The 25,291-nt window shown below is 53.0% G+C and overlaps 2 protein-coding genes across 5 annotated transcripts in view; one reads left to right on the forward strand and one right to left on the reverse strand.

The window, feature by feature from the left end:
- Window positions 1-45: 45 nt before the first annotated feature.
- Window positions 46-6,230, forward strand: Ctu2 (cytosolic thiouridylase subunit 2). The gene is made up of 15 exons (XM_027410660.2): window positions 46-183; window positions 395-469; window positions 1,952-2,030; window positions 2,216-2,275; window positions 3,255-3,315; window positions 3,638-3,747; window positions 3,873-4,159; window positions 4,234-4,369; window positions 4,544-4,675; window positions 5,131-5,222; window positions 5,339-5,442; window positions 5,525-5,663; window positions 5,780-5,846; window positions 5,922-5,980; window positions 6,051-6,230. Exons 1-15 carry the CDS (start codon window positions 116-118, stop codon window positions 6,193-6,195), a joined length of 1,614 nt encoding a protein of 537 aa, XP_027266461.1. The 5' UTR covers window positions 46-115; the 3' UTR covers window positions 6,196-6,230.
- Window positions 6,199-25,291, reverse strand: part of Piezo1 (piezo type mechanosensitive ion channel component 1) — a 67,260-nt gene continuing 48,167 nt past the window's right edge. The window contains exons 12-51 of one of the 4 annotated variants that reach the window (XM_035442734.1): window positions 24,896-25,153; window positions 24,182-24,293; window positions 23,917-24,095; window positions 23,687-23,835; window positions 23,395-23,568; window positions 23,031-23,143; window positions 22,431-22,591; window positions 22,092-22,268; window positions 21,690-21,815; window positions 21,407-21,607; window positions 20,814-21,018; window positions 17,245-17,349; window positions 16,561-16,714; window positions 16,234-16,477; window positions 16,058-16,154; window positions 15,792-15,963; window positions 15,178-15,267; window positions 15,002-15,102; window positions 14,437-14,508; window positions 13,986-14,086; window positions 13,289-13,382; window positions 13,162-13,218; window positions 12,903-13,075; window positions 12,662-12,771; window positions 12,243-12,449; window positions 11,789-12,047; window positions 11,529-11,717; window positions 11,057-11,369; window positions 10,558-10,699; window positions 10,326-10,473; window positions 9,993-10,207; window positions 9,691-9,849; window positions 9,458-9,605; window positions 7,944-8,132; window positions 7,757-7,849; window positions 7,493-7,665; window positions 7,304-7,426; window positions 7,150-7,229; window positions 6,848-7,064; window positions 6,199-6,761 (exon numbers count right to left, since the gene is read on the reverse strand). In XM_035442734.1, coding sequence (XP_035298625.1) covers window positions 6,512-6,761; window positions 6,848-7,064; window positions 7,150-7,229; window positions 7,304-7,426; window positions 7,493-7,665; window positions 7,757-7,849; window positions 7,944-8,132; window positions 9,458-9,605; window positions 9,691-9,849; window positions 9,993-10,207; window positions 10,326-10,473; window positions 10,558-10,699; window positions 11,057-11,369; window positions 11,529-11,717; window positions 11,789-12,047; window positions 12,243-12,449; window positions 12,662-12,771; window positions 12,903-13,075; window positions 13,162-13,218; window positions 13,289-13,382; window positions 13,986-14,086; window positions 14,437-14,508; window positions 15,002-15,102; window positions 15,178-15,267; window positions 15,792-15,963; window positions 16,058-16,154; window positions 16,234-16,477; window positions 16,561-16,714; window positions 17,245-17,349; window positions 20,814-21,018; window positions 21,407-21,607; window positions 21,690-21,815; window positions 22,092-22,268; window positions 22,431-22,591; window positions 23,031-23,143; window positions 23,395-23,568; window positions 23,687-23,835; window positions 23,917-24,095; window positions 24,182-24,293; window positions 24,896-25,153 — 6,330 coding nt within the window. In that variant the 3' untranslated portion in view covers window positions 6,199-6,511. Of the gene's footprint in view, window positions 6,762-6,847; window positions 7,065-7,149; window positions 7,230-7,303; window positions 7,427-7,492; window positions 7,666-7,756; window positions 7,850-7,943; window positions 8,133-9,457; window positions 9,606-9,690; window positions 9,850-9,992; window positions 10,208-10,325; window positions 10,474-10,557; window positions 10,700-11,056; window positions 11,370-11,528; window positions 11,718-11,788; window positions 12,048-12,242; window positions 12,450-12,661; window positions 12,772-12,902; window positions 13,076-13,161; window positions 13,219-13,288; window positions 13,383-13,985; window positions 14,087-14,436; window positions 14,509-15,001; window positions 15,103-15,177; window positions 15,268-15,791; window positions 15,964-16,057; window positions 16,155-16,233; window positions 16,478-16,560; window positions 16,715-17,244; window positions 17,350-20,813; window positions 21,019-21,406; window positions 21,608-21,689; window positions 21,816-22,091; window positions 22,269-22,430; window positions 22,592-23,030; window positions 23,144-23,385; window positions 23,569-23,686; window positions 23,836-23,916; window positions 24,096-24,181; window positions 24,294-24,895; window positions 25,154-25,291 lie in introns of all 4 variants that reach the window. The other 3 variants (XM_027410657.2, XM_027410658.2, XM_027410659.2) reach the window with 3 other exon arrangements.

The raw sequence follows: 25,291 nt of genomic DNA on the forward strand, positions 1-25,291 counted from the left end.
CGCCGCGCTGGCGTCACCGCTCGCCCCCCTTGTTACGTCATGAAAGCGTCTGCTTTGCGCTGACGTCATCTCGGCGCGCCAGCTCTCCACTACTGCGGACCAGCCCAGCACCTCCATGTGTCAGGCCGGTGAGGACTACGCGGGGCCGGCTCAGCGGGAGCCTCCGCCCGTGCCACGGCCGGGGTAAGAGCCTTCTATACAAGGCCAAGGGCAGCCCTTTTCGGCCCGCGTAGCCACAGACCTGGTCACTGCGACCCTCTTTGAGTCGGCAGCTAGAACTAAGCATAGGCCCTGGTGTGTGAGCCACTGGCTCAGGCTGGGAAGCAAGACACTGGCTCCCCCAAGTTCGCTGCGGTGGGAGATTTTGCCATGTATGTTCTTATTCTCTCCAAAGCCGGGAGCAGAAGTGTGTGAAGTGCGCAGAAGGCCTGCCGGTGGTGGTGATACGAGCGGGAGATGCCTTCTGCAGGTGAGACCTTGGCAGCCCCCCTTTCCAGGTTTGCTTTTTTTCTGGTAAGGGAACGGTTACTTTGTACGTGCTTGTCACATTGTACCTGACCACAAGTTTAGTGGTGGGTAACAACCCTAGTCATCTAAACTAGGCTCACGCCTGCATTTCCAATACTAGGGATCCTGTGACAGGAGCATTACCTCAGATTCGAGGCCAGCTTGGGCTACAGCGAGGCCCTGTCAAACAGAATCCCACAAATTTCTTTGCTGGGCCTAGTGGTAGGAGGATATCTGGGGAAGCTTATGGAGTGTTCAGACTCGAGGTAAAGGTGCGTTGAAAGACAGGCATTTGGGGCAGTTGTAATCCGGGCAGATCAGAACATCTTGGGAGGTACTCTGGGTGGAAGTTGTTCCTTCTTTCATGGGACACAAGATCTGTTTTATCTTGCGGCCACACAGACTTGGAAGGAGAACTCAGTCTTCTCTCAGGCCTTTGGACAGGAACAAGAGATTTTTCCCATGGGGGCCACAGCAGGAGGACTCACATTTTATCTGTAACTTTAATGGGTTACCTCTTCCGAGTTACAACTGTTTTAATGTTTGACTGTTTTAACGGGAGCTATAGCTTTCCAATGGCAGGAACATGTATCTCCAATATCACTCCTCTAATACCTGGTGGTATCAGCAGTAGCCTTGTATACTGTATATTTGTTCAGTGAATGAGGATTTCACATTTCTAAGTCCCTTTGAATCTCTGAGTCTGTTTTTGTTTTTTGGTTTTTAGAGATAGGGTTTCTCTGTGTAGCCCTCAAAGTCCTAGAACTAGCAATGTAGACCATGCTGGCTTCAAACTCACAGAGATCCGCCTGCCTCTGCCTCCTGAGTGTTGGGAGTGCCGAGTCTGTTTTCTTTCTTTCTTTCTTTCTTTTTTTTAAAGACTTTTCTACAAAAGATTTTGGTGGAAGGGGGGGAAACTGATTTCCAGAACTTTCTTGTCACCCACCCACCATGTTTTGGGAGCCCAGATTTGAAAGAAAAGGTAGTGTTACTGGGAATTATGACCTGGGCAAGGTAGGTACTGATTTAACAACTTATAAATACCCGAAAAAGAGGACTTCTCTGTCAAACAGGGTTCTGAGTTCTCCCTGATTCCCCTTTGCACCTCAGAGAGGCAGTGCTTCTAACTGTGGCAGCCTTAAAACAGAGCATCAACGTGTTTTTGAAAAGGCTTTGGTGACTTCACTTTGTTCCAGTCTTGGTTCAGCCTTTGTTTTGCTGAATCCTTCCTAAGTACCTGTGGGGCACTCTGCAGCTTACATTTGATTGGGTCTATCTAGGTGGAGCCCTGGAAGTCACAACCAGGAAAGCTCCTTCATCCAACTCCCTCACCAAGCTCTGACAGAGTGTCTGTGTGAAGATGTTGCCTCTAAGGGTGGATACTGCCACAGGGTCTTGGGCTGGTGGGCAGGTGCAGAGCAGTGTCTTTTTGTATCTGTTACAGGGATTGTTTCAAGGCATTCTATGTTCACAAGTTCAGAGCCATGCTTGGGAAGAACCGACTCATCTTTCCTGGCGAGAAGGTACACGTGAGGCCTAGGTGCTTGACTGTTAGCCTCTGCTGATTTCCTGTATGTGCATTTCTTCAGTTGGCCTGCTATCTCTGAACTTGGAGGGTAGACTTGGTATCTGGAGCTGTCTAAGAAATGAAGCAGACTTGTTCACATTGAAGATGCATGTCCTTGCTGATGCTCTCTCCCCACCCCAGGTGCTGTTGGCATGGTCTGGGGGGCCTTCATCCAGCTCCATGGTCTGGCAAGTTCTTGAGGTATGTCCACACCATCCTCTGGGCCTAAGCTTCTGGACTGAATTAACAGGCCTCTCTCCTCAGCCTGCACTACAGTTTTTGATTGACACCAGACAGAACACCCCTACCCCAGCTGAGACACCTATAGGATCTCACATGTATATTCAGCAGGTGTGCAATCCATAAGCTTTATGTAGGGTCCCCAGGTATATCCTTGTTTAGCTTTGTTAGGACACAGTATCAAAGTTTAACCAATTGTGACTTGTGGGCAGAGAATAGTATTTGCTGAAAACAGGGAGAAGTGGCCTAGGTAGAAGGGGGTGAGGCAGATAGAATGCCTGACATTGCTGAGGGTATGCAGGGTTTCCTTGAGGGGCCTTGGCACAGAAGAGGGACCAACTAGAGAGGCCAGAGTACAGGCTGTAGTTGATAGGATAGGAGTCAGTGGTCTGAACTGAATTTGGTAAGTGGCAGTGCTGTTCCAATGTGAATACCCTGTGTGGTACTTGTCTGGAGTTTTTGTCTTACCTGCTGGTTCCCTAAACTTGTACATGTGGAGGTGAGATAGCTCACCATGAAGCCATTTGTCAGTGTCTGATACCACTCCTCTTAGAACTCTCTGTTCCTGCCTTCCACAGGCTGCCTCCTCTGTTCTTACATACCAAAACACTTTCTGAGAGTTCTGAGGTGCCCCCACTGCCCCATGCATGCTCCAGATGTTTGTCTTAGGCTGCTTTGGTGTCAGAAACAGACTGGAGAGGGTGGATTCTGAAGTTTCTGATACAGACAGGGCTTGCCCTCATGTGGGAGCAAGACTTGTATCCACATACCCTCCTGTGGAGAAGAAAGACCCAGGTTCATATTTTCTGCTGTTTGGAGGGGAGACTTGGGCCCATTCACATCCCTCTGAGGAGGGAATACTCAGGCAGTTTTGTTCACTGTCTGGAAAGTCCAAAGAAATGCCTTTAGCCAGGTCTGCATCCTGATGTTTCTCTTCCAGGGTCTGAGTCAGGGTTCTGCAAAACGGCTACGCTTTGTACCAGGAGTCATCTATGTTGATGGTATGTCTGGCCACTCCTTTCAGTCCCCAACGATGATTGGTGAACCCCAACAGGCCCTTCAGGGAACAGACTGGGGACAGAGGTGCCTTCCTAGTTGTATTGAAGGGCCTAGGAATTGAGGAAGGTGAGTTTAGAGCTGGTCTTTGGGGATGGAAGTCTAGGCAATTTCTTTAGCTGTGAGGGGAGCCAGTCCTACCCTTACAGAAACTTTCTCTGAAGAGTAGACATGGTGGGACTTCTGTGTGTGGCACTGACTACCTCAGCCTGTCCCATCAGGCTCTTCCTCTGTGAATCCTATGTACTTCCCACCTGGTTTTTACAGAGGGAGCAGCCTGTGGCCAGAGCCTAAAGGACAGAGAGAAGACCTTGGCAGAGGTGAAGCTGATCCTGCAGAACACTGGCTTCCCATGGCATGTGGTTGCCTTAGAGGAGGTAGGTGGGTCTGCCTTAGTGATAACCTGTTGTGACCTTGGAGGGGATACCCATCAGGGCCACATGCTTGTTTTTTGGAGGCAGCTATGGGCCTTGGACTTAGTGTTCCTTCTTACTCCTGGAAGGTGTTCAGCTTGCCACCATCGGTGCTGTGCTGTGCTTCCCAAGAGCCAGCAGGGACAGAGGAGGCCTACAAAATGGCTGTGGACAGCTTCTTGCAACAGCAACATGTGCTAGGGGTTGAGGGCTATGCCAGCCCAGCTCAAGGAGAGGATCAGCCACACCCATCCCACAGCCAGGAACCCCTAGGCATGGCTGGGTCCCCCATAGCTGCTCAGACTGAGGCCTTGTCTAGGTTGTTCAGCTCCATAAGGACACTGACAGCCAAAGAGGAGCTTCTGCAGACCCTGAGGTGAGCTCACCATCCCTAGTCCTGCCTGGCTTGTAGGATTCCAGCTCCAGTTTCTCTAATACACCCCATCACAGGACCCATCTGATTGTACATGTAGCCCGAACCCATGGCTACGGCAAGGTGATGACTGGGGAGAGCTGCACCCGCTTGGCCATCAAGCTTATGACCAACCTAGCCCTGGGGAGAGGAGCCTTCCTTGCCTGGGACACGGTATGCAGGGCCTAGAGGCCAGGGTATCCCTTGCCTCTTTGTCCTCTTTCATTTGAAAGTACCTTTGGGTTTTCCTGAGGTCTTCCAAGAGGAGAGGCCGGGGACCCAACTGAAGATGGTGGTGGCAGTAAGAGGAAGTGAGCTAGGATTTGAGCCATAGTGTCTGCTCCTCAGGGCTTCTCAGATGAGCGGCATGGGGATGTGGTATTGGTGAGGCCCATGCGGGACTACACCTTGAAGGAAGTGGCCTTCTACAACCACCTGTTTGGTGTTCCCTCAGTCTTCACACCAGCCATTGATACCAAGGTGGGCCTGTGGAGAACTGCCTGGGCTGGTTGGGGGCAGCCTCTCCATATAGGGTCAGAAATCCCTGGTGCATTGTTGGGGACTTGAATTGAATCCTTGCCAGCCAGCTTCAGCCCTTTCTTTCCTAGGGCTGGCCCTGAGGTCCCAGCTTGTTCTCTGTGACTTTAGCGCCGGCTGCCCTGCCTCTGGAAAGACCAGTAGCAGTGTCTGTGTATCCAAGGGTCCTCCAAGCATGCCCTGTATCCTAGAAGAGCAGGCTGGTACCCCTAAGGAGGTGGCTTGGAGGGAGAGGGTTAGTCTGTCCCTGAGGTGAAGAGGTGGCAAGAGGACCTGTCATCTTTGAATCCTGTACTGGTCTCAGTCCTCTCAGACTGGCCATGTGAAGTCCATGGTACTTGCTTTAGGTGCCCCTCAGCCCTTCTAACTACTCCCTCCCCCCACCCGATTGTCCCTAGGCTCCAGAAAAGGCTAGCATCCACCGGCTGATGGAAGCTTTTATCCTGAGATTGCAGACTCTGTTCCCCTCTACAGTCAGTACTGTGTACAGGTGTGTATGCCACTGGGGCTGCTGTTAAACCTGCTCCCTGCACTTGAGGGGAGTAGAACCCATGGCTGGGGACATACTTGTTACCTATTCCTGTTTTCCTGTGTACCTGCCAACAGGACAAGTGAGAAGTTGGTCAAGGCTCCCCGGGACAGCTGTGCCACTGGCCCCTCGGGCCCCAACTGCCTCCTCTGCATGTGTACACTGGACATTGACACTGCTGGTACGTGCAGGGCCTTCTTAGAGTGCTGTGTGGGGTGGTTATTTGGCTGCCCCAGGGTCCCCTCAGCCCCTCTCTGTTGCAGACAGTGCCACGGCCTTTGGGGCTCAGTCCTCCTCACATCTCTCCCAGATGCTGCCTGCTGAGGCTGGGATGCCTACCCCGCCCAACTGTGGTGCAGGGGAGGGTCAGGCCCAGAGCTGCCACAGGGGAGTTGGCAGAAGGTAAGACCCTGCCTGTGTCCTGCCCTATGGACAGGGGTGGAGGGGGCTGGAAGACTGTGGCCTTAAACAGAGTTCAGAATGAGACCAGACACATGAGTTCAGTTCTGCTTCTACAGGGAGGATGTGCAGGCCTGCATCATGGAACAGCTGTGCTATGGCTGCCGGGTGAACATGAAGGACCTGGTGAGTGGCTGTCCATATGTTCCTGTGAGCTGTCCCTATGGTCCCCTTGGCTTCTCACATTGCCATCTCTTGTAGCCCTCCCTGGACCCATTGCCACCCTACGTCCTGGCAGAGGCTCAGCTCCGCAGCCAGAGGTAATGCCTGCTCTTTGGGGAGACTTCTGGGGAGACCCCCAGGACTGGTTCTCACTGCAGTCTCCCTTAGGGCCTGGGTCTCTCGGGAAATTCAGGAGTATCTGATTACAGACGATGATGAGGAAGAGGAGGAGGAAAGCAGGGCTGAGCCTGGGCATACCCAACCATGCAAAGCTATCAAGCAGGAAGGAGAAAACACTGGGATTGGTCTATGATGGTCCATTTGTATAAATAAAAATGTTTTTACTTAGAAAACTCTACAGTACTTGTGGGAAGGGAGAGCCAGGCCCCCAGACCCAGTGTGGCTAGCCCTGAGCTACACTGGGCCCCCAGCCCAATAGGTGGGGACGCAACAGGTAGGGACACAGCATCCCTTTGACAGCAGCATCATCAGGGCTTGATGGGCCAGGAGGATGTGTCACAGCTCGTGGCCTTAGGCAGCTACACTCCTATCCAAGGAGCTCTGTCAGCCCTGGTGGCCATGCTGCCCTGGGGCAGCTCCTTCATTCCCGGTGCCCAGGAGCTGGGCTCCTACTCCTTCTCACGTGTCCACTTGATCATGGTTTCTGGTGAGCGGTACAGGAAGATGAGCTTAGCGTACAGCTCCTCCTCCAGCTCCAGCTCACGGGTCTCCCGCACCAAGAAGATATCCTGGCACAGCTTGAGGATACGGTCCACATATGGCAGCTCCTCGAACATGATGGAGTGTGAGATATCACTGAAGAAGCCCCGCATAAACTTGCCAATGACCAGCACAATGGACACGTATAGCCCAACAATCCTGTTGGGAGAGGCATGAGAACCAGGACCACTCAGAATTCCCCTGTGGGTGGGGGGAGCTAGAGGAGGTTCCTTTGCAGTACTTACCCATAGCCAGCCAGGAAGCCAAGGCTGGGTGGGCTGACCTTGTCACTGAAGATGACCATGGGTAGCAGGTTGCAGTCAGCCTGGCAGTCCTGCAGCTCAATAACCCACCACTCAAGGAAGTCGGAGGCCTTTGTGTCTGCTTGTTCCCCAGAAGCCCCTGTACCCACTTGCTCCCTCCGCAGCTGGATGCGCACACCAAGATAATCGGCTTCTTCATCTGAGTTGAGTGGGGTAGTTGGAGTCTGGGGCTCTCACCCATCCCTGGCCTAAGCTGTGTCCCAGCACCCTGACTCCACACTCACCTGGCTGCAGCTGCTTCACTGGGTTGGCTTCAGGCCCATTGGGAGCACGAATGTACTTGGGGAAGAGGTTGGGAATGACCCTGTGGGAGGAGTCAGCAAGTCAGGGGCATCTTAACCCCTCCTGCCCACCTGCCCCACAGTGGTCTCCACTCACACTGACTGGTCAAGTCTGCCCTCAAGCAGTTGGGCTAGCTGCCTCCGTGCTGTACTGTTGGGGGCCAGCTCCAAGGTGTGCTTCTCGTTGGTATACTCCACCTTGCCACCCTTGGCCAGGTCCCTGGGGGAATGGGCAGTGTTAGGCAGTGTGGGGCATGCCCCAGGCGCTTGTAAGCACAGGACCCACCTTTGGAAATTCCAGGTGAATCGCAGTGTAATGTCAGCTGTGCCATTGTACAGCTCCTGCTTCATCTGGGCCCGGCTTGGGGGGCTAATGCGCCACAGTGCCCCAGAGCTGCCCTCGATCTGTGCAGTGACGATGTCCTCAGGACTGTACTGGCTAATGAACTGCATGGCTAGCTGTGTGGAGCATACCTCAGTTAGGGGCAGCAGGCCACCGTTTCCCTGCCTGCCCACCTCACACCAAGTGGATGCGGTGCAGGCCACTTACTGGGTAGGAGTCAAACTGCTGGCACAGCTCCTCGTAGGCCTGAGGCGTGAAAGGCACTATAGATGGCTGTTGAGCGCTCATGGTGAACAGCGGCTAGGGATGGGATGCCTGATCAGTATGGAGCCATCCACAGTCCGCAAGGAGTGGATGTTACTTCACTAGTGGGAAATGGAGGCTGGCTACTCACCTCGTAGCCTCCCAACTTGAGGGTAACAGTGACATCAATGGGCTGGTTGACGACACCCACCACAGAGCGTATCAGTGACATGAAGAGCAGTGGGAACCAGATGATGGCAATGATGAAGAGGATGATGAGGCCACCCATACCATACTTGACAATTTTCTTTTTCTTCTGTCCCTTGGGCTGTGGATATTTCTGGAAGGGAGATAGTGGTCACCCTCCCAGCCTCTTGGCCACAGGCTGTGTCACTGAATAGGTCTGGGGTCCAGAAATAACCCTGAATAGGGTCAGCTGCTTTAGTGAATGGGGCTGGAACATTAGCTGCATGCCATACTCATAAGAGAAGGGAGCCTACTTTCTGCACAGCTGCAAGCAAGGATATTGGAGCAGAGAGCTTGATGTGTGTTTAAATTTCCTAGAAGACAGACATCTCTGCAATCTTATGGTTGGGGACCTCTGGGGAACACCAGAAGTGAACACAAAAGGGAAAACAGTATTTTTTAAATTAACTTTGATATTGAGAATGTGCTGCTCTTATAGAAGTCCAGAGTTCAGTTTCCAGAATTCATGCTGGGTGGTTTACAACTGCCTATAATTCCAGTTCCAGGGGGATTTGATGCCTTCTTCTGGCCTCCATGGGCACCTGCACTTGTGTACATATCCCCAGGCCCCCCCCCCCCAAACATAATCAAGAATAATAGAAATCATTTTTTAAAGCAAGGACAGCCAGAACGTGGGAGAGTGCAGAGCAGCCATGTGGTGGGATGGAGTAGCCAGAGCCTACAAAGAATGCTTACAAACCTAACAGATGACCTGACCACATCTAGGATGTGATCTGAATAGATGTTTCTCTAAGGAAGATAATCAGCCAGCAGCACATGAACTGTCAAACATTGGAACTTCAGTTTGCTGGTGAGAGATGCAGCCACTTCAAAAACAGTTCAAAATGACTGAACAGTGCCTCCTAAGTGCCATGTATAGGCTGATACAGTGCAAACAGGAGCCGTCCATCCATGAAAGGTAGACAGACACATTGGAGTTTCTGCACTCCATGGAATCTATTACATGGGTCTAAGGAGTAAGTACTGACTCACTACAAGGAAGAGCCTTGAGAACACTGCTGAGGGAGGAAGCCTGGTACAAAATGGTTCTGTGCTATCAGACAGACAAACCCACAGAAGTAGACTACAGACCACCCAGGATGGAGAGGGGAGATGGGAAGCAACTAACAAAAAGGAGAGGTTTTCTTTGAGGGGTGGGGCTATCCTAAAGCTGGCTGCAGTGGTGAGTTGTGCGTACTTTGCAGATATACTAAATCACAAAACATAGCCCTGGTAACAAACAGCTAATATCTGCCTGCCGCCACCACCACCAGACCCAAGGGCCCAGTCCACTGTCCCCTGATGACCCCTAGACCCATTGCAGCTGTCCATGAGATCTAGAAAGCGCCTTTGTCTGGGCTACTGTGCAGGTAGGTTGTAAACTCCCAAGAGATATCCATCCACCCTTTGCCCTGGCACCTTCTCTGTTTCTCGGCTGCACTTGACAATGAAGATGTTGGCATAAATGTCTTCCACACACATCCAGTTGGACAGGGACAGTGTGGTGTCAGTCCACACCCAGTCCATGACTGCCCGCAGCTCCACCAGGAATGGCACTAGACGGAACCTGCCAAGGCCAGGGTTCCATCAGCAGAGACAGCCTACAATGGCTTCCACCTGCTCTCCACGATCCCCAGGCAGACCACACTCACCCCTGGAAAAGGAAGAGGTTTACATGATTGTACTTCTTGGTGAGGAAGTTGCCCAGGATACGGGTGGGGTAGCCGCAGCGGATCTGGTAGGCAGACAGGGCAAAGTAAATGCACTTCACGAAGTACCACAGCTGGGCCACCGCATTCTGGTTGAACATTCTGAATGGAACAGGACAGGATGTCAGGGAGGGTGAATTTGACAGAAACAGTTCTGGAGGCCAATCCAAACTGTGCCACACCCAGAGTGTACAGTGCATCAGGGTAGACTGAGGCTCCTGGGTGCAGTGCCTCTCATCACCTACCTCTCAGTGACAGCTGGTAAGATGAAGAACATCCAGAGGTGAATGGCCACCACCAGGACCACCTGGAAGGCCAGCTTGCCCAGTACAGTCTTGCGCAGGTAGAGGGCACGGTCAATGACCATGGTGCTGAACTGGACCAGCAGCATGAACAGGAAGGCCTCCGGCACCTGGTCATCTGACAGTGAGGACGCAATGTCCGTGGCTGCAGAGTGCTTCTGTAGTAGAGGGCACAGGTTGGGGAGATGGAGCTGTAGTGCTCCTGAGAGTTCTGAGGCCACCCACTCCAAAGGCCTAAAAGCCAGTCTTCCACTCTGGGGACCCAGGTCAACTTACCCCAAAAGCCCAGAAACCAAAGACAATGATGATGAAATCAACAATGTCAGCCAGGAACATGAGAACATAGACATCAGTGGCTGCTCGGTACTTGGTGTGCAGAATGTCATGAAAGAAACGCCGCAGGGGTTGATATATGCTCTGAGCTCTGTGGATGGACAGCCTCAGAGGGTATCCAGCTGGGAACCACCTTCCTGCCCCAATGCCCACCATTCCCAGCCAGGTCACTCACAGTGACAGGCAAAAGCTCTGCAGCCGGCGCCCAGCTGCCTTCATTCTTTCCTGAACCTTCAATCCTCCTTGAGTGTGATGTGGGCTTTTTCTCCCTGCAGCTTCTTTTCCTTCCTCCTCCTCCTCCTCCTCTTCCTCAGCCTCTGTCAGTGTGTATGTCCAGGGAAATGCCAGTGAGCCCACTAAGGGACTGGGTGCCCACTCCAACAAGCTGACATCACCCCACTTTACAGACAGCACAGGAACTTCCCCACAGCAGTGAGAGAGCAACTGCTGCCATGTCCTTTATTGGGGTAGGCTTGAGACTTCAGCTCAGGCCCATAGACATCTTATCCTGAGTACAGGGACAACTTCAAGGACAGATACAGGGAGAGTATTGAGCAATTCTGTGCTTCCCAATGGGTCGTCCCTGTGCTGGACTGGTCATCTCCTACTGAGAGTCATTTGTGTCTCCTCCCCAACCAGGAGGAATCTGGCAGGGGTCTAGTCTGGTTTCTCACCCGTAGCTGCTGCTCCTTTGGGTCTTGGAGTCTTTTTCCTCCTCCTGAAGCGTATGCCGATGTGCCTTGTGTTCTGGGGCTTAAGGTCCTCTAGGGCCTCCTGGATCCCATCCTTGGATTTAACATTCCCTTTCCCTTGGATGTGATCCTTGGGGGTACCAGTCAACACCAGCTCTTCAGGATGCCCAGTGCCTGCCTCAGGCTGTGATTCCAGCATAGCTTCTGACTCTTCCTCAGCCTCCTGGTCCTTCTCACTGTTCCTGCAATTGTCCTTGGAGAAACTGTCCTCCTCATGGTCCCAGAGGCCATAGCACTATGGAGAATATGGAGGAGCAGTCAGGAGTCCAGACTAGGTCATACTTAGACCAGAGCCATGCTGGGCCATTCAAGTATCCAGACTTGCCACTGGGCTCAAGAACGCCTGGAGTTTCCAAGGAGTCCCTGCCACCCCTGCACTGGCTTGTGGGCTCACCAGTAGCTGGGAGCGGTGGAAGAAGAGGGCCAAGAGCTGCACCAGGTCATACTTGATATAGCTGTCAGTTTTCTCGAGACCCAGGATGCGTGGAGGGAAGTAGGGCTTGTTCTCATAGCGCCGCAGCACCATGTAGCTATTCCAGGGGAAGAAGCCAAACTGGAACAGGTACTTGGTGACCACCATGACCTGCAGGACAGGGCACTCAGCATGGGCCAGGTGAAGGTGACTCAGCCCCAACCCTACAAGCTGCCACCCACCTCAGTGAAGACAATGGCTGTCATCCAGAAGCGCTTGCTTGGCCTTGGGATGGTCAGCATGGCCCACAGGAAAATGAGCACGGGCAGCACCAGGGAGGCAGCTGAGGCTGTCACCATGTGGTTGAGGATGATGATGAAGTAGCAAAGCAGCTCTGAGTGTGCCGCTACACACTGGTACATGGCACTTAGCAGCCGCAGTGTCCGGCCCTGCTGTGCTTCAAACTGCTCAGCCTCCTCCAGCTCGGGGATGTGTAGGCGCCTGCCACAAGACCACAGGAGTTTGGGGGCAAGAGCCAGGAGCACCCCTAGGGTGCAGAGCCCAGCCTACAGCCATGGCAACAAATAGACTCCGACCTGAGGCCTGACTAGTTCCTGCCTCTCACCCAGCTCCTCCCACTGGGCTTCTTACTCAGAATTCCTTTGAAAACCTGCACACAGCCTAGCCCTGCCCCACCTGTCCAGAAGCAGCTCACTGGCTGTGCGCATCCGTGTGCGAGCATTGGCTAGAAGCTCCTGGGAGCCATGCAGGGAGGTCCCAGCCTGGAGGTCCCCAGTGTCGGTGATGATCTCCTCACTGCCACTGCGGGTGTTATAGCCTGTGCTCAGGGGGCTGCTGGTGTCATCTGTCATGCTACTTAAAGGCTCTTCGGCTCCCAGTCCACTGTGGGAGAAAAGGTTACAGAGAGAGCCAATTCTTGGGCTCTGGGGAAGGATACAGGAATGCTGCCTGGAGGATAACAAGGGGTAGTTGAGACTGAACAGTGCTATATCCTGATGACCTGTCAGCAGCTCAGGGATCAGTCCCTGCTTTGGGCCAGAGGACAAGAAATGGGGACCCTGGCTCACCCCAGGCCCCTTGGGCTCTGCACCAACCTTGAGGCTGTGCTGGGTCCATCACGGGTTTCCATGGGACCTGCTGGCAGTGTGGTCTCGGCTTCACTCACATAAAGCTGGTCTAGCACCCCTCGGTGTACCTCTCCACCCTGCAGAGAGCATGGAAAAGCTCTTAGGCCATTGGGATGGGCCCAGCTCTGCTCACATGTGCTTAGCGGGCAGTAGGTATGGGTATGGCCTTGATGAGGTATAGGAGGGGCTTGGCTTAAGTGGCCCTTACCCGCAGAAGTTCCCGGGTGAGCAGGTAGCGCTCTGCGCGCAGCACATCACTCATGGTGCGGTGGTGCTTGGTGAATGTGCACAGCCAGCGTGTTAGCCCATCTACTGTGGCCTGGCCCAGCACCCACAGGAACTGCATGGTGCTCAGTACACGTTGCATCATATGGCTGTGGCCTACAAAGACAGCAGGATGGTGCTGGAGGGTTGGCTGGCCACAAGAGACTTCAGCCCCCTGCCTGCTTCCCAGCAAGCCCACATACCTGCCATCTCATCCTCTAGGACCTCTACTGGCTCCACCTCCTGGCTCAAGTCACCTCCTGGGCACAGGGATAATCAGTATCAGGTAGCCCTTCAGTTCCCCTACTGGAGCCCCCAAGCACAACTCACCAGAAGCCATCTGTCCTGCCTGCTCCTGCCGTGCCTGCTCCCGACGCTGCCTCAGCACTGTCTGGGCATTGGTTACCCATGCCTGGTATGCCATCTGCCAGCCAGATTTCTTGGTTAGGACTCTGGCATCTCTAGCTGAGATATCCATTCAGCCTGGCATCATGGTCCCCTCCCAAGGAAGAGGATGGAGGGACAGCCATATACTAGATCTGGTCAGCCATGGACCAGATCCTAGATCCTGCTCTCTATCCAGCTGTGGGTCCTCACCTCCCCAAGCCCTCTCTGGAAATGGACTCCAGAGACTGTGATAGGAAGAAAGACATGCAGCTGCACAGCATGGCCTACCCCTCAGTACCAGGGCCTCAAAGATGGACAAGGGCCTCTCCTGGACACCAGTATCCATCACACATATAGCCTTTTTCTCAGACCAGGTGGCAGTCACAGAGCCCAGGAGTTAAGGAAGAGGATGTCAGAGCCAGGACTTTCATGAATGTAGCAAAGAGCCATAGTTGCATAGCAGAGGGGCATGACCTTTGCATCTACAGCTTGTTTCTCCAGCTGCCTGGACAGGTCTGATGGGTTAGGTGGACTTCTTTGATATGTAGAAGCTGGATTCCAAGGCCCTCAGATGTCTGTCCCTCCAAACTGCCCCACACAGGAACTCCATAGACCGCAGGAAGGCAAGGCTCCAGCTCACCTGGAAGGCATTCTGTGCTGCAGGCCTGGGGTCCTCAGGTAGGGTCTCTTCTTCCTCCTCGCTATCCGACTCAAATAAGAAGTAGTCCCCAGAGTGGATGACTGTAGTCAGCAGGGGTAGGGAAGGGTATGTGTGTATGTGAGAGCCAGTCTCCATGGCAGAGTTGATTCCTCCCCAGTCAGACCCTGACAATCCTGGAATTCCTATCTTCAGTTCTGAGTTGGGTGGTAGCAGACCCATTGTGAAGGATGGTGTTCCCCCTCAGCATCTCCCACCCACATGGCCTTGCTTGAGTGCCACCCTTCCCACTAGAACCATCCCATCCAGGATTCAGCAGGATGAGGAAGGTGGTCCAAGCACAGAACACAGGTCAGAGAGCCTGACATGACCAGACAGGACAAGGAACAGCTAGGGTCAATAGCAGAAGTGCAGAGGGGTCAAGGCAGGGTACCTGTGGCATGGTCCAGCCAGGGGCGCCACCACTGTCTTCGTGGCGGGGAGGAGCCCCCTGGGCTGTCAGGCCCTGTGGAGGGGCAAGGCAAGCGTGAACAAGCAAGGGAGGCTTGTAAGGGCAGCCTATCTTGGGCACAGGGCACATGGCAGAGACAGAAACAGACACACAGAACTCCTGCAGTGACAAGGTTCCATGTGGTGCCACATGTCTCAGAGCCTTGGAGGGACGGTAGAGGGGCCACAAGTGCAGGTGGACATTCCCAGGTGGCCATGTGGCCTGCTGGGACAGAGGGGATCACATCACATGGCACAGGAGACTGGGAGCGGAGTCCTGAAGCATACCATCTACACACAGCACGGCACAGGGAGCAGGGTCTCGTGTCACATCACTGACACACAGCACAGGGCAGGACAAGGGTATGGAGCCCTATGGCACGTCACTTGCACAGGTGCAGGGAGGCTCCAGCAGCATGAACATGCCTGGGTGCAGTGTGTGTGTGTGCGGCGGGGGGTGGGGTGGGGGTGGGGTGCCCTCTGAAGTGCTGGGTTTTTCCCATGCTTACCAGGCTCCTGGCTGGGACCCTGGGAGTCTGTGGACTGGAGTTGACCACGGTTTGCCTGGCTCTGCCTGTACTTCTCCTGTTTGGCACGGATGCGCTTCATCCTACAAGTAGGAAGGTGCTCTGAGTGCCAGGCTGGCCAGAAGGGTCAAAGGGTCCCTAACCCAGAGGACACTTACTGTCTTTTCAGCTGGGCCAGGGACTTCTCCTCAACCTGGCGGTGGAAGTTGATGCTCTTAAGGTTGGCTGCGTTGTAGAGGGCAAAACCCCTACAAGGAAGAGTGAGATGTCAACACATCTCCAGATGCACGGGTTCTCTCCCTCTGGGATTGTCTGAACTCAAGCCCCTGCCCCAGGGAGCCCGCTGCTTCTCCTACTCATACTGAGGCATTTGCTGAGAGAAGAAATATCTTCTGCCATCTCTTTTCCTGGGGGAGTAAACCATCACAGGAAGGGACACTGGGTGGCAACTCTGGGGTAGGCAGATGAATCTGCTGACCCCTAGGTTCAGCTCTAAGGGCAGAGACTGCTGCTGGGAGTGTGATACCATGTCATAGCCCTCCAGCTGGGGGACACTCAGGCCAATTCAGGTCATATGTTAGGCTAAAACACTGCAGGGCCACACTGTCTTCTCAGCCATGGGCAATAAGGGAAGGTCTGATGATACCAAGGTACTAGGTGTCCTTTGCTCTCCCTTTTGGTGACAGGACTGAGAGAAGATGTTATTCTAGGGGAAACATGTGCTGAGGATGAGGGACTCCTCCCCACCGCAGGGTGAAGCAGCTGGGCAGACCTGGAGGCCTGCAGGGCAGTGGCCTTCAGTTCAGCACTGACATGCAGGAAGTAATGGCTGAGAAAGATGCGCCGTTGCAGTAGCAGGAAGAAGAAACAGACACTGTCCCAGATGATCCCAGCTTCCTCCACAGGCAGCAGGCAGTCCCGGTCTCTGCTCATCATCTCTTTGGCTGTGAGGCAAGAGGCCATCACGGCTAGGGGTCAGCCCCAGAAACAGTGGAACGTCTTGTGCCGGCCCCTCACCCACGTTTCTCGCCCACTCACGATTGTAGTAGCCTTTTACTGTGCACACGAGGCTGAAGAGCTGGATGACCCAGCAGAAGTTGCTCTGCATTTGCTCCACGAAAACACAGGACAAGAGCTGGAGCCAGGAGAGAGGGCAGGTTAATCCAGGGCTCCTGGGGAGGCCTGGGGCAGGGTTAAGTGGGCAGTCTGCTCACCGACAGCATATTCTTGGAGATGATGACTGTGACATTATAGAGGATGAGGCAGTCCCACAGCACGAGTTGGGCTCGTGTGTCCTTCTGTAGCAGGGTAGTGCCGAAGAGCAGCAAGTAAAAGCAGGCCAGCAGGTACCCTAGTCCAAAGATGCTGATGCGGGTGGCCCCTGTGACAAACACCACCACAAGCACCAGCCAGAAGAGGTAGCGGAAGATGGCCACCTTCAGCATATCCAGATAGGACCTGGCAAGTGGTAACATCACTGAGGTTGCTGGGTCAGCCCAGCTATCCCCTCTTAGCTTCAGAGTGGGCAGTGTGGGACCTACCTGCAATGGATGAAGTTGGGTACAGGGTTGGGCTCCCCTCGCAGGGGCTCCAGGTGGTCAGTGTTGATGCCAGCCATACGCTGCCACTCCTCTGTATGCTCAGCAGAGAATACCTGCCACTGCTGAGAGGCGCAGAGCAGCAGAAGGAAGTCACCTGCAGAACAGGAGAGCTGCTGCAGGGCATGCAGCTTGCACATGAGGAAGACTATACTGTCAGGGACTGACGGACTGCTCCCATTTCACAACTGAGAAAGTGTCTATACATAAAAGCTGGAAACAGGAAGGTGTCAGACTGAGGACATACCAGTCTATATGTGTGCTGTACACTTGCACATGTGTCAGGGAACATGGGCTGCCGTGGTTCTCCCTGCACACTGTGGGGCCATCAGGGTGCACACCTGTGACCACACAGGTCTGCAACACTATGTTCACCCATATACTCTTTTGACATGTTTTATTTGTGTCGGGGTCAGACCTTCAGCCCCATCTGGATGAGGCCTTGGGGTGGCATGTGTCTTCTATGGAATGAAGCACCACTCAACTATCAACACCTAGACAACTTGTCCCCTTGCTGGTTTCAGGCTGGTTTCCTGTGTATCCAGCAAGCACCCTGCTTATGGAGTCCTTACACTCTCCTGTGGGGTGGGCAGTTACCCTGGGGTGAGGTGGTGGAGTTGTACTTACTGATAAGGTTGGTGGAGTTAGGGGCTCTGAAGAAGTCAGGCAGGTACAGCCACTTAATGAGAGCAGAGTTCATGGGGATGGCCTGGCTCCAGCGCCATGGGTAGTCTGTGGGTAGGGGACACATCAGAAAAGGCACAAGCTGTCCTCATCCCATCTGCTACCAGGAGTCTCAGAAGCTGTGACTGTGTCACACATTTCAGTTCTTGTTCTCAACACCACTCACACAGTCTCAAGAACACTGACCCACAGATTTGGAGAGTCTAATAGGACATGATTTCTAAGCAGAAACTACACCAGGCTCGGGGATGTTGAGGGGTGGCAGAGGAGCCCACCAATGGGTCAGAGGGCAGGACCATGGTGAACCTCACCTGAGACAAGGCAGGTACCTCCCAAGGAGATGCCAGTATTTGGAATGAATTATGGTTCAAAAAATGTTTAATAGCATGAAACATAATGACCCAAAGCTGGAAATAATACAGAAATCCTTCAACTACTATGGTACCAAACACCCTGGATATTGTTGCTGAGGCAACATCACCTGGAAGAATTCTGCCTAAGTGAATATGAACACCTGAGAGATCCTGTCATCACCTGCTAACAGAAAGCAAACACCTGAGGAATTTTGCTTGCACCCACTAAGAGAAAGAAACCAATTGCAACAGCACACTGCACTATTCTACCCTGTGACATTCTTGGACTGGTATCCAAGAAAGGGCAGGGCTGACTTCAAAGGGTTGCATGAAGGGGCATGCAGGGTGTTTGGCATTCTTGTCAAGAACCAGGGCCCAAGCTGGGCAGTGGGGGTCATGCCTTTAATCCCATCACTTGGGAAGAAGAGGCAGACAGATCTCTGAGTTTGAGGCCAGCCTGGGCCACAGAGTGAGTTCCAGGACAGCCACGGCTACACATATCTAAACAAACAAACAAGCAAGCAAGCAAATAAATAAATAAATAAGTGAGCCAACCAGGACCCTCTGTGAACTCATCATATCTGAAGGATGGAATACCACAGTATGACTCACACTATGTCAAAAGAAAGTGGTCTAGGTATTGGAGGGAGACAGGGACAAACTGGGAGATCAATGAGTGAAGACCTCAGAAGGTGCTGGGAAGAAAGGAACCAATTAGGGTCACAGAAAACCATGCTTCAAGAGAAGGATGCACCACTAGCCACATGGACCATAGGTAGTGGCACCTAGGGTTACAGTCACAATAGGTCTGTTCTAAAGTTCTGTCTGAAGAGGACTGGGGCTCCATGGTCAGGGGTTGGCATTGGGGCACAAGATGAGACAGGGGCCCCAGGAGCAGGAAATGTCAATGTGTCTGAGAAGGCCAGGTCATGAGAGGGCTGAGCATGCCTACAGCAAAGCTAAGATATGTGAGAGACAAAGTACACAGCAAAGGCCCCAGAGTAGAGAAAGGGAAAACACAGTCATCTCAGCACAGAAATAAACATCTGAATAAACAGAAGGAGCAATAGCTCTCTCTTTTAAAAGATGCTGAATGAGAAATGAGATTTGCATAATCTTAAAGCATCCCCCTGTGATATTAATTAATTATAAGGTGAAAAACACAAATGTCCATGGAAAAACCTAGCACATAACACTGTAACTGAGTCACAAAGGTTAAGGTCACCAGAAAGAAGACACAATATTCTCCAGGACACTCTCAGAACTTGTCTGAAGTATTTGGAACCGTCCCAGGTACCTAACCAAGTTAAGGGAGACATCCCAGGCAATCTCACAGGGAGGAGTGATAGTTCATTCCTCAAGGACACAGAAGACAAGGGAAACCCCAGGAATCACCCCAGCTGGCAGAGCAGGATGAGCCAGGATGCCTGCTGGGTCTCAGCAACAACCTGGGGTAGGAGAACAGTCTGGGGACCTGAAATGCTTTCCAATCTGTTCAAAACAAAGAAGAGGAGCTGGGGTGTAGCTCAGTGGCTGAGTACTTGCCTATCATGTGTGAAGCCATGGGTTCCATCTCTACCCTGAGGATGTTAAAACAACAACAACAACAACAACAACAACAACAACAACAACAACAAAACTTTAAACAGGTGGTTGAAAAAAGTACAAGCTCTCCCCTATAGAGAAGCTAGTGGAAGACTGAAGGCACATGAGAACAGAAAGAAAGACCATCAATGGACCAGTAGGCAGTCTGTGTAAATTGTATGGCTGTGGCACCCAGATGTAGGCAGGCACATCCAACCCTTGGGGCCTGTAGCAAAGCCACCAGATTGGTTGTCCAGAAATGTCACAGGGATGGGAAAAGCTGGATGGAAAGGACAGAGAATACAGTGTTGTAGAATATTACTTTAACTATGTAAAGATGTGTTACATTTGTTTGTACTGTATTTGTTTAACTAGGCAAAGATGTATTACATTTGTTTATCCTGCATTTGTTTAAATATATAAAGATGTGTTTTCATTTGTTTTACCTTGCCTGCCTAAGGCACCTGATTGGTTTAATAAAAAGATGAACAGCCAATTGCTATCCAGTAGAAGGATAGGCAGGACTGGCAGGCAGAGAGAATAAGGAGGAGGAGGAGGAATCTAGGCTCCAGAGAATGAGGGAGAAAAAGAGGGTGACACCCAGAGCCAATCAGCCAGGTAGCTGCCAGACAGACAGACATGAAGAAGCAGGACAAATAGGACATACAGAAGAAAAGAAAGGTAGAAAGCTCTGAGGGAAAACATAGATGAAAAGAAACAGGTTAATAAGTTATAAGAGGTAGTGGGACAAGCCCAAGATGAGGTAGAGCATTCATAACTAATAAGAAGTCTCCATGCGGGGCTGGAGAGATGGCTCAGGGGTTAAGAGCACTGACTGTTCTTCCAGAGGTTCTGAGTTCAATTCCCAGCAACCACATGGTGGCTCACAACCATCTGTAATGAGATCTGGTACCCACTTCTGGCACGCACTGTATACATGATAAATAAATAAATAAATCTTTAAAAAAAAAAAAAAAAAACAAGAAGAAGAAGAAGTCTCCATGCGAGCTGGGCGTTGGTGGTGCACGCCTTTAATCCCAGCACTCGGGAGGCAGAGGCAGGCGGATCTCTGTGAGTTCGAGGCCAGCCTGGTCTCCAGAGCGAGTGCCAGGATAGGCTCCAAAGCTACATCAGAGAAACCCTGTTTCGAAAAAACAAGAAAAAAAAAAAGTCTCCATGCCATGATCTGGGAGCTGGTTGGTGGCACAAAAGGAAGCCTTCTACAATACAGCAGAGGCCAAACTGAAAACAGCTACAAGAAAGAACTGGTGTCATTTTAATGCAGACTACACACCTGACAATGGCACTGTGCAATAGGCTGTCATGAGAGGCCCCAGCCCTGCAGGCATAGGGTCACCCTGCCCTCAGAAAGCCAACTTCAAGCCATCACTGTGTGTGAAATGGCACAACTATAGCTCAAGTGGCCCAGAGACAATGTACAGGTCACAGAGGATATAGCTGGTGCCCTTGACAGGAATCCAGGTGTGGCCAGGAAGGGACCTGAGCAAAATCCAGGAGGGCGGACAGGAAACAGACCATGAGTTTCCATGCAACCCCATGTACCAAGCCCCTTACCAATGCATAGTGCGGGTGGCATGCCAAGGCACAGCAGGTATTGGTACAGCAGGAACAATGTGAGGAATAGACAGTAATTGGGCCAGAGGCGGGCGATGGCCTCACGGCTCCGGCGTGTAAGGATGGCTACCAGCCAGCAGCCATGTAAGATCACCATGAAGTTCATGCGCTGCCCGATCACATTCACGGCCATCAGGAAGCAGATCTGGAGGGGATACACGGGATGGACATAATGGTAAGAAGGGACTCATCTTTACTGGGGGCCAATCACCTAAGCCACCGTCCTAAGAGGGCAGCAGAGGATAGACACATCTCCACCATACTTGTAGGAGTAGGTCAAGGCTCAGGGATGAAGGGCTCCATGGATGGGAAAGACTTTAACTTCAGACAGTGGCTAGCCTTCACCTACTTCTGCCGGGAGGACAGAGTCTGGCATCCCTGGCCTTCCCTTCCTGAGCACTGTGGCAAGCCTCTCAGCTAGCCTCAGGGTAAGCTGTGCTTGGAGCACTTAGACATCATTATGGATGGATGCTCAATGGAGCCTCTTGATATCAGTCCTGCCATAAGGAGTGATGTGTGGATCCCAACCTCACCTCCAGCCCAAATTTGTAGAAGAAGAAGTTGATGAAATATTTGACGCAGCTAAGTAGGTCCTGGTCCAGCCTCTGGCGGGTGCCATTTGCACACACTGCCTGGGCAGGCAGAGGGGCCCTCTGGTGCTGCCGGCGGTAGTGCTCTTGGCGCCGGTACACCACAGACTCAAACACCAGCAGCAGAAGGATCTGCAGGTGGTTCTGTGAAAGTGGGGGTCAGGAGTCAGTGGGGACCATCAGGAACCATTAAGGACCATCTGCCCTGGTGATAGTCCCCACTCACCTGGATGTAGCCCAGATTGGGGAAGCCCTTCCGCACCCCGAACCAATTGGCAGGGTCAACAGGGCCACGGTATAGCAAAGACTGGTTGATCTCCATGGGCTGCAGGTTGGTACTGTTGGGGAAGGGCTGCAAAGAGGGGTGAGCATTAGCCCCAGGTCCTAGGTCAGGATGGAGTGGGGACTGTAGGGACTATGTGAAACCCATCCCACAGCTGAAGCTCCAAGTTGGGTCCAGGGTAGACAACAGCTGCCCTACCAGAGGTTCACAGGGCTGTCGGTCTTGGGGCCACCTTGATGGGGAAGGGGACAGGCCAAGGCCAGAGGTGTAAATAAAAGCCCAAATAGAAAAGACTCCTCAAAAGACCTCTGGGCCCTAGGGATGCCCCCGCCCCCATGCCTGTACCTCGGTGCAGTTGCTGGAGTACTCATGTGGGTTGACAATCTTGAGCTGATAGAGCATCTTGCACACGATGATGATACAGGTCCACACAGTGGAGAGGCAGGAGGCCATGGGCCGGAAGCGCGGGTAGGGCAGGGCAAAGGCCCACAGCACCACCAGCAGCAGGTTCATCACAGATACCTGTGGAGAGCACAAGGTGGTTGGCAAACCAGGCAGCACCTGGACTAGACTCCAGGACAACTGTCACAACCCATCAGGTCTGGCTCTAGGGTAGCCAGCAATGCTAGGCCCAGAGTGACCTTGCTTCAGACAAGGAAACTGAGCCTGGAATGCTACACTCACTTCTTTCAGGGCCACCCAGACAGTGTAGAGGGCTACCAACTTGAAGATGTGTAGTTCTAGCAAGCGCCGCACAAACACCTGGACGCGGGTGAGGACATCAGAGAAGCTGGCTGCTAGGTCCAGCAGCCGGTCAGCCACCAGACCCCATTTGCTGGCTGCACCTGTGGAGGCGGGGCTCAGTGAGAGGGGTAGGGCTTGGTGAATGGGTGGGCAGAAGTAATAAGGAGATAGAAACCCAGTGAGATTTGACAAGAGAGTGAACTGTAGAAGGGAGAGGGAATCAGTGATGAAGGTCGGGTGGAGAGAGTGGGGTTCAGTCTGAGGGGTAAGACTCAGAGGGGTAGGGCTTGGTGAGGAGGATGAGGCTTAGTGGGGGTGGGATGGGGTGGAGCTCAGTATGGAAGGGATACAGCTTGGTGAGGAGGGGCTTAGGCTCAAGGACAAAAGGGAAGGGCCAGAGAGGAGGGTTGGAGCTCTTGGGGCTTATGTGTGCCTTCCTCAAATCCACATTCAAGATGTGGCAGAACTGAACACAGATCCACTTCCTGGCACCCCGTGTGTCTTGTGGGGCTATGTTCTGCCCACTCTTTCCAGACTCACCCTCGGGGACCTGTGTGGCCTGATGGGGCCCATCCACGCCCAGCCCATCATCCCTGAAGACTTCCTCCTCTTCCTGTTGCTGTAGCAGAGGGGTCTCACTCACTGCATCCTGCCTGGGAGAGCCCAAGAGTCACTTCCTGTGTTCCTGTCTCCTCTCTCCCCGGGGCAGCCCCCGCCCCCGCTGTGTTTCACCTGTGGACTTTATTTAGGCCAAGTGTACATGGAGCAAAGCAGTATCATGGCTCCTGTTCAAGCTGAGAATGGTCAGCAAACCCTGTGACACAGCCCCCAATGTCATCCCCAGTCCCTCAAACTAAGAAACACTCAGCACCCACGGCCCTTGCAGGCAGTGAACCTGTGAGACCATCGAGGACGGCGGGTGCCTGGCGGGGGCACATGCTCCAGGTCAGTGAGCTGCATAAAGGGCCGGTGGAAGTAATGCAACTGCAGGATACAGGCCAACAGGAAGAAGCCAGGGATCAGGATGCTGGAAAAGAGCTCCGACACGCTGAACTGCTCCAGGCCCAGGTCCCCCAGCCTGGCAGAAGAGAGCCGTCAGTACCTCACCCTGCCCTGTCCCGCACCCACTGTGAACAGGAGCGGAGCCTAGGCACGGGACAGGAACAAGGGAAGGTGCCACGGCTGCCCCAACTCACTGCTCATCCGTGAAGCCGGTGAGGTTGCGCCAGTAGGTGGGGAAGTCCTGGAACTGGAAGGTGTATACTGCAATGAGCACCAGCATGGTGTAGGCCACCACCAGCCACCAGAAGACACGGAGCAGCTTCCTCCACAGGCTGTAGTAGACCTGCAGGTGGTGACTGGTGAGCAGAGCAAGTGAGGAACAGTGCCCCACTCACCGGCCCTACCCGCCCACCACTGTGGGCACCTGGAACAGTGTGAGGCATAACAGGAATAGGAACATGTAGACGATTTTGTAGACCACCAGGCGGCCAGCAAAGCTGACTACAATGAACATGCCAGCGCATACATAGATCCAGTACTTGGCATAGATGCCTGTGACTAGCTCCCCAACGCTCCGCAGCAGTGTCTGAGTCTGTGTGGGCTCTGCAGAACAGGACAGAAGGCAGAGTGATGGCCTTGGTAGAGAGGACAGTGAGGGTGGAGGCTGCTTCACCCCACATGCTACTTACCTGTGTCTGCCACTGTGACCTCCAGCAGGGCAGCAGGCACCTTTGCCTTCTTTAGCAGCTTCTCCTTCACAAATTGGCGCAGCAGGAGCCAGAATGTGAGCAGGTAGAGCAGCTGTGGGGAGCAGGGGTATCACCACAGGGCCATGGGAAGCCCTCAGCCCCTCCCATGACCACAAATCCAACCTCATTCACATGTGTTGGTTTACATGGCCACAGATCCACACACACAGGTTCACAATCTTACACAGCTTGGTCAAACTCACATGTTTACACTGGCTTGCATACAAATGCTCATACTAGTACACATATAGGCTCGGCCTCTCCAGATATACTATAATCCATCAGCCCACATACACACACACACACACACACACACACACACACACACATATATATATATATTTGATTCTTTTGAGACAGGGTTTCTCTGTATAGCCTTGGTTTCCTGGAACTTACTCTGTAGACCAGGCTGGCCTCAAACTCAGAGATCCACCTGCCTTTGCCTCTTGAGTGCAGGGATCACAGGCATGTGCCACTATCGCCCAGTATAACTTCTATATTCTAGGGTGGACCCACAGTAACTCAATGGTGACTTCTGACATACTCTCTTACATCCTCTACCCAACTGAACAAGTGACGAATTAACACTATTATCCTCCTGGGTTCCCAGGCAGAAAATTCCACTACTGCCCAGATGTGGCAGATGACACTCACCATGGCACCAAGGTCCAAGCAGGGGTAGCGTGTGTGCTCCAATCCCAGCTGGTGCAGGCTGACAGGGCCCAGGGTGGTGGGCAGCTCGGGGAGTTCCATAGCCCACACATAGCGCAGGCAGTAGAGCGTCAGCCCATACAGCAGGATGCAAGGCGAGCACAGCATGGCCAGCTGGTGGCGGCTACGCACTGTCCAGATGAGGCAGGCCCAGAGCAGCAGCACGAAGGTCAGCCAGCTATGGTATGTGATGCTCCACACCTGGACAGCCAGGACCAGTGAGCAGGGACTGCATGGGATACCTGGGCCAGCTCTTCAGCTCCCAACAGTAAGGCCCCCACAAGGAGCCCACACACAACACTGTGTATACATGCACTGCACACAGATGTGGGATGATGG

This window comes from Cricetulus griseus, chromosome 3 (assembly GCF_003668045.3).
Source record: "Cricetulus griseus strain 17A/GY chromosome 3, alternate assembly CriGri-PICRH-1.0, whole genome shotgun sequence".
Classification (NCBI taxonomy): domain Eukaryota; kingdom Metazoa; phylum Chordata; class Mammalia; order Rodentia; family Cricetidae; genus Cricetulus; species Cricetulus griseus.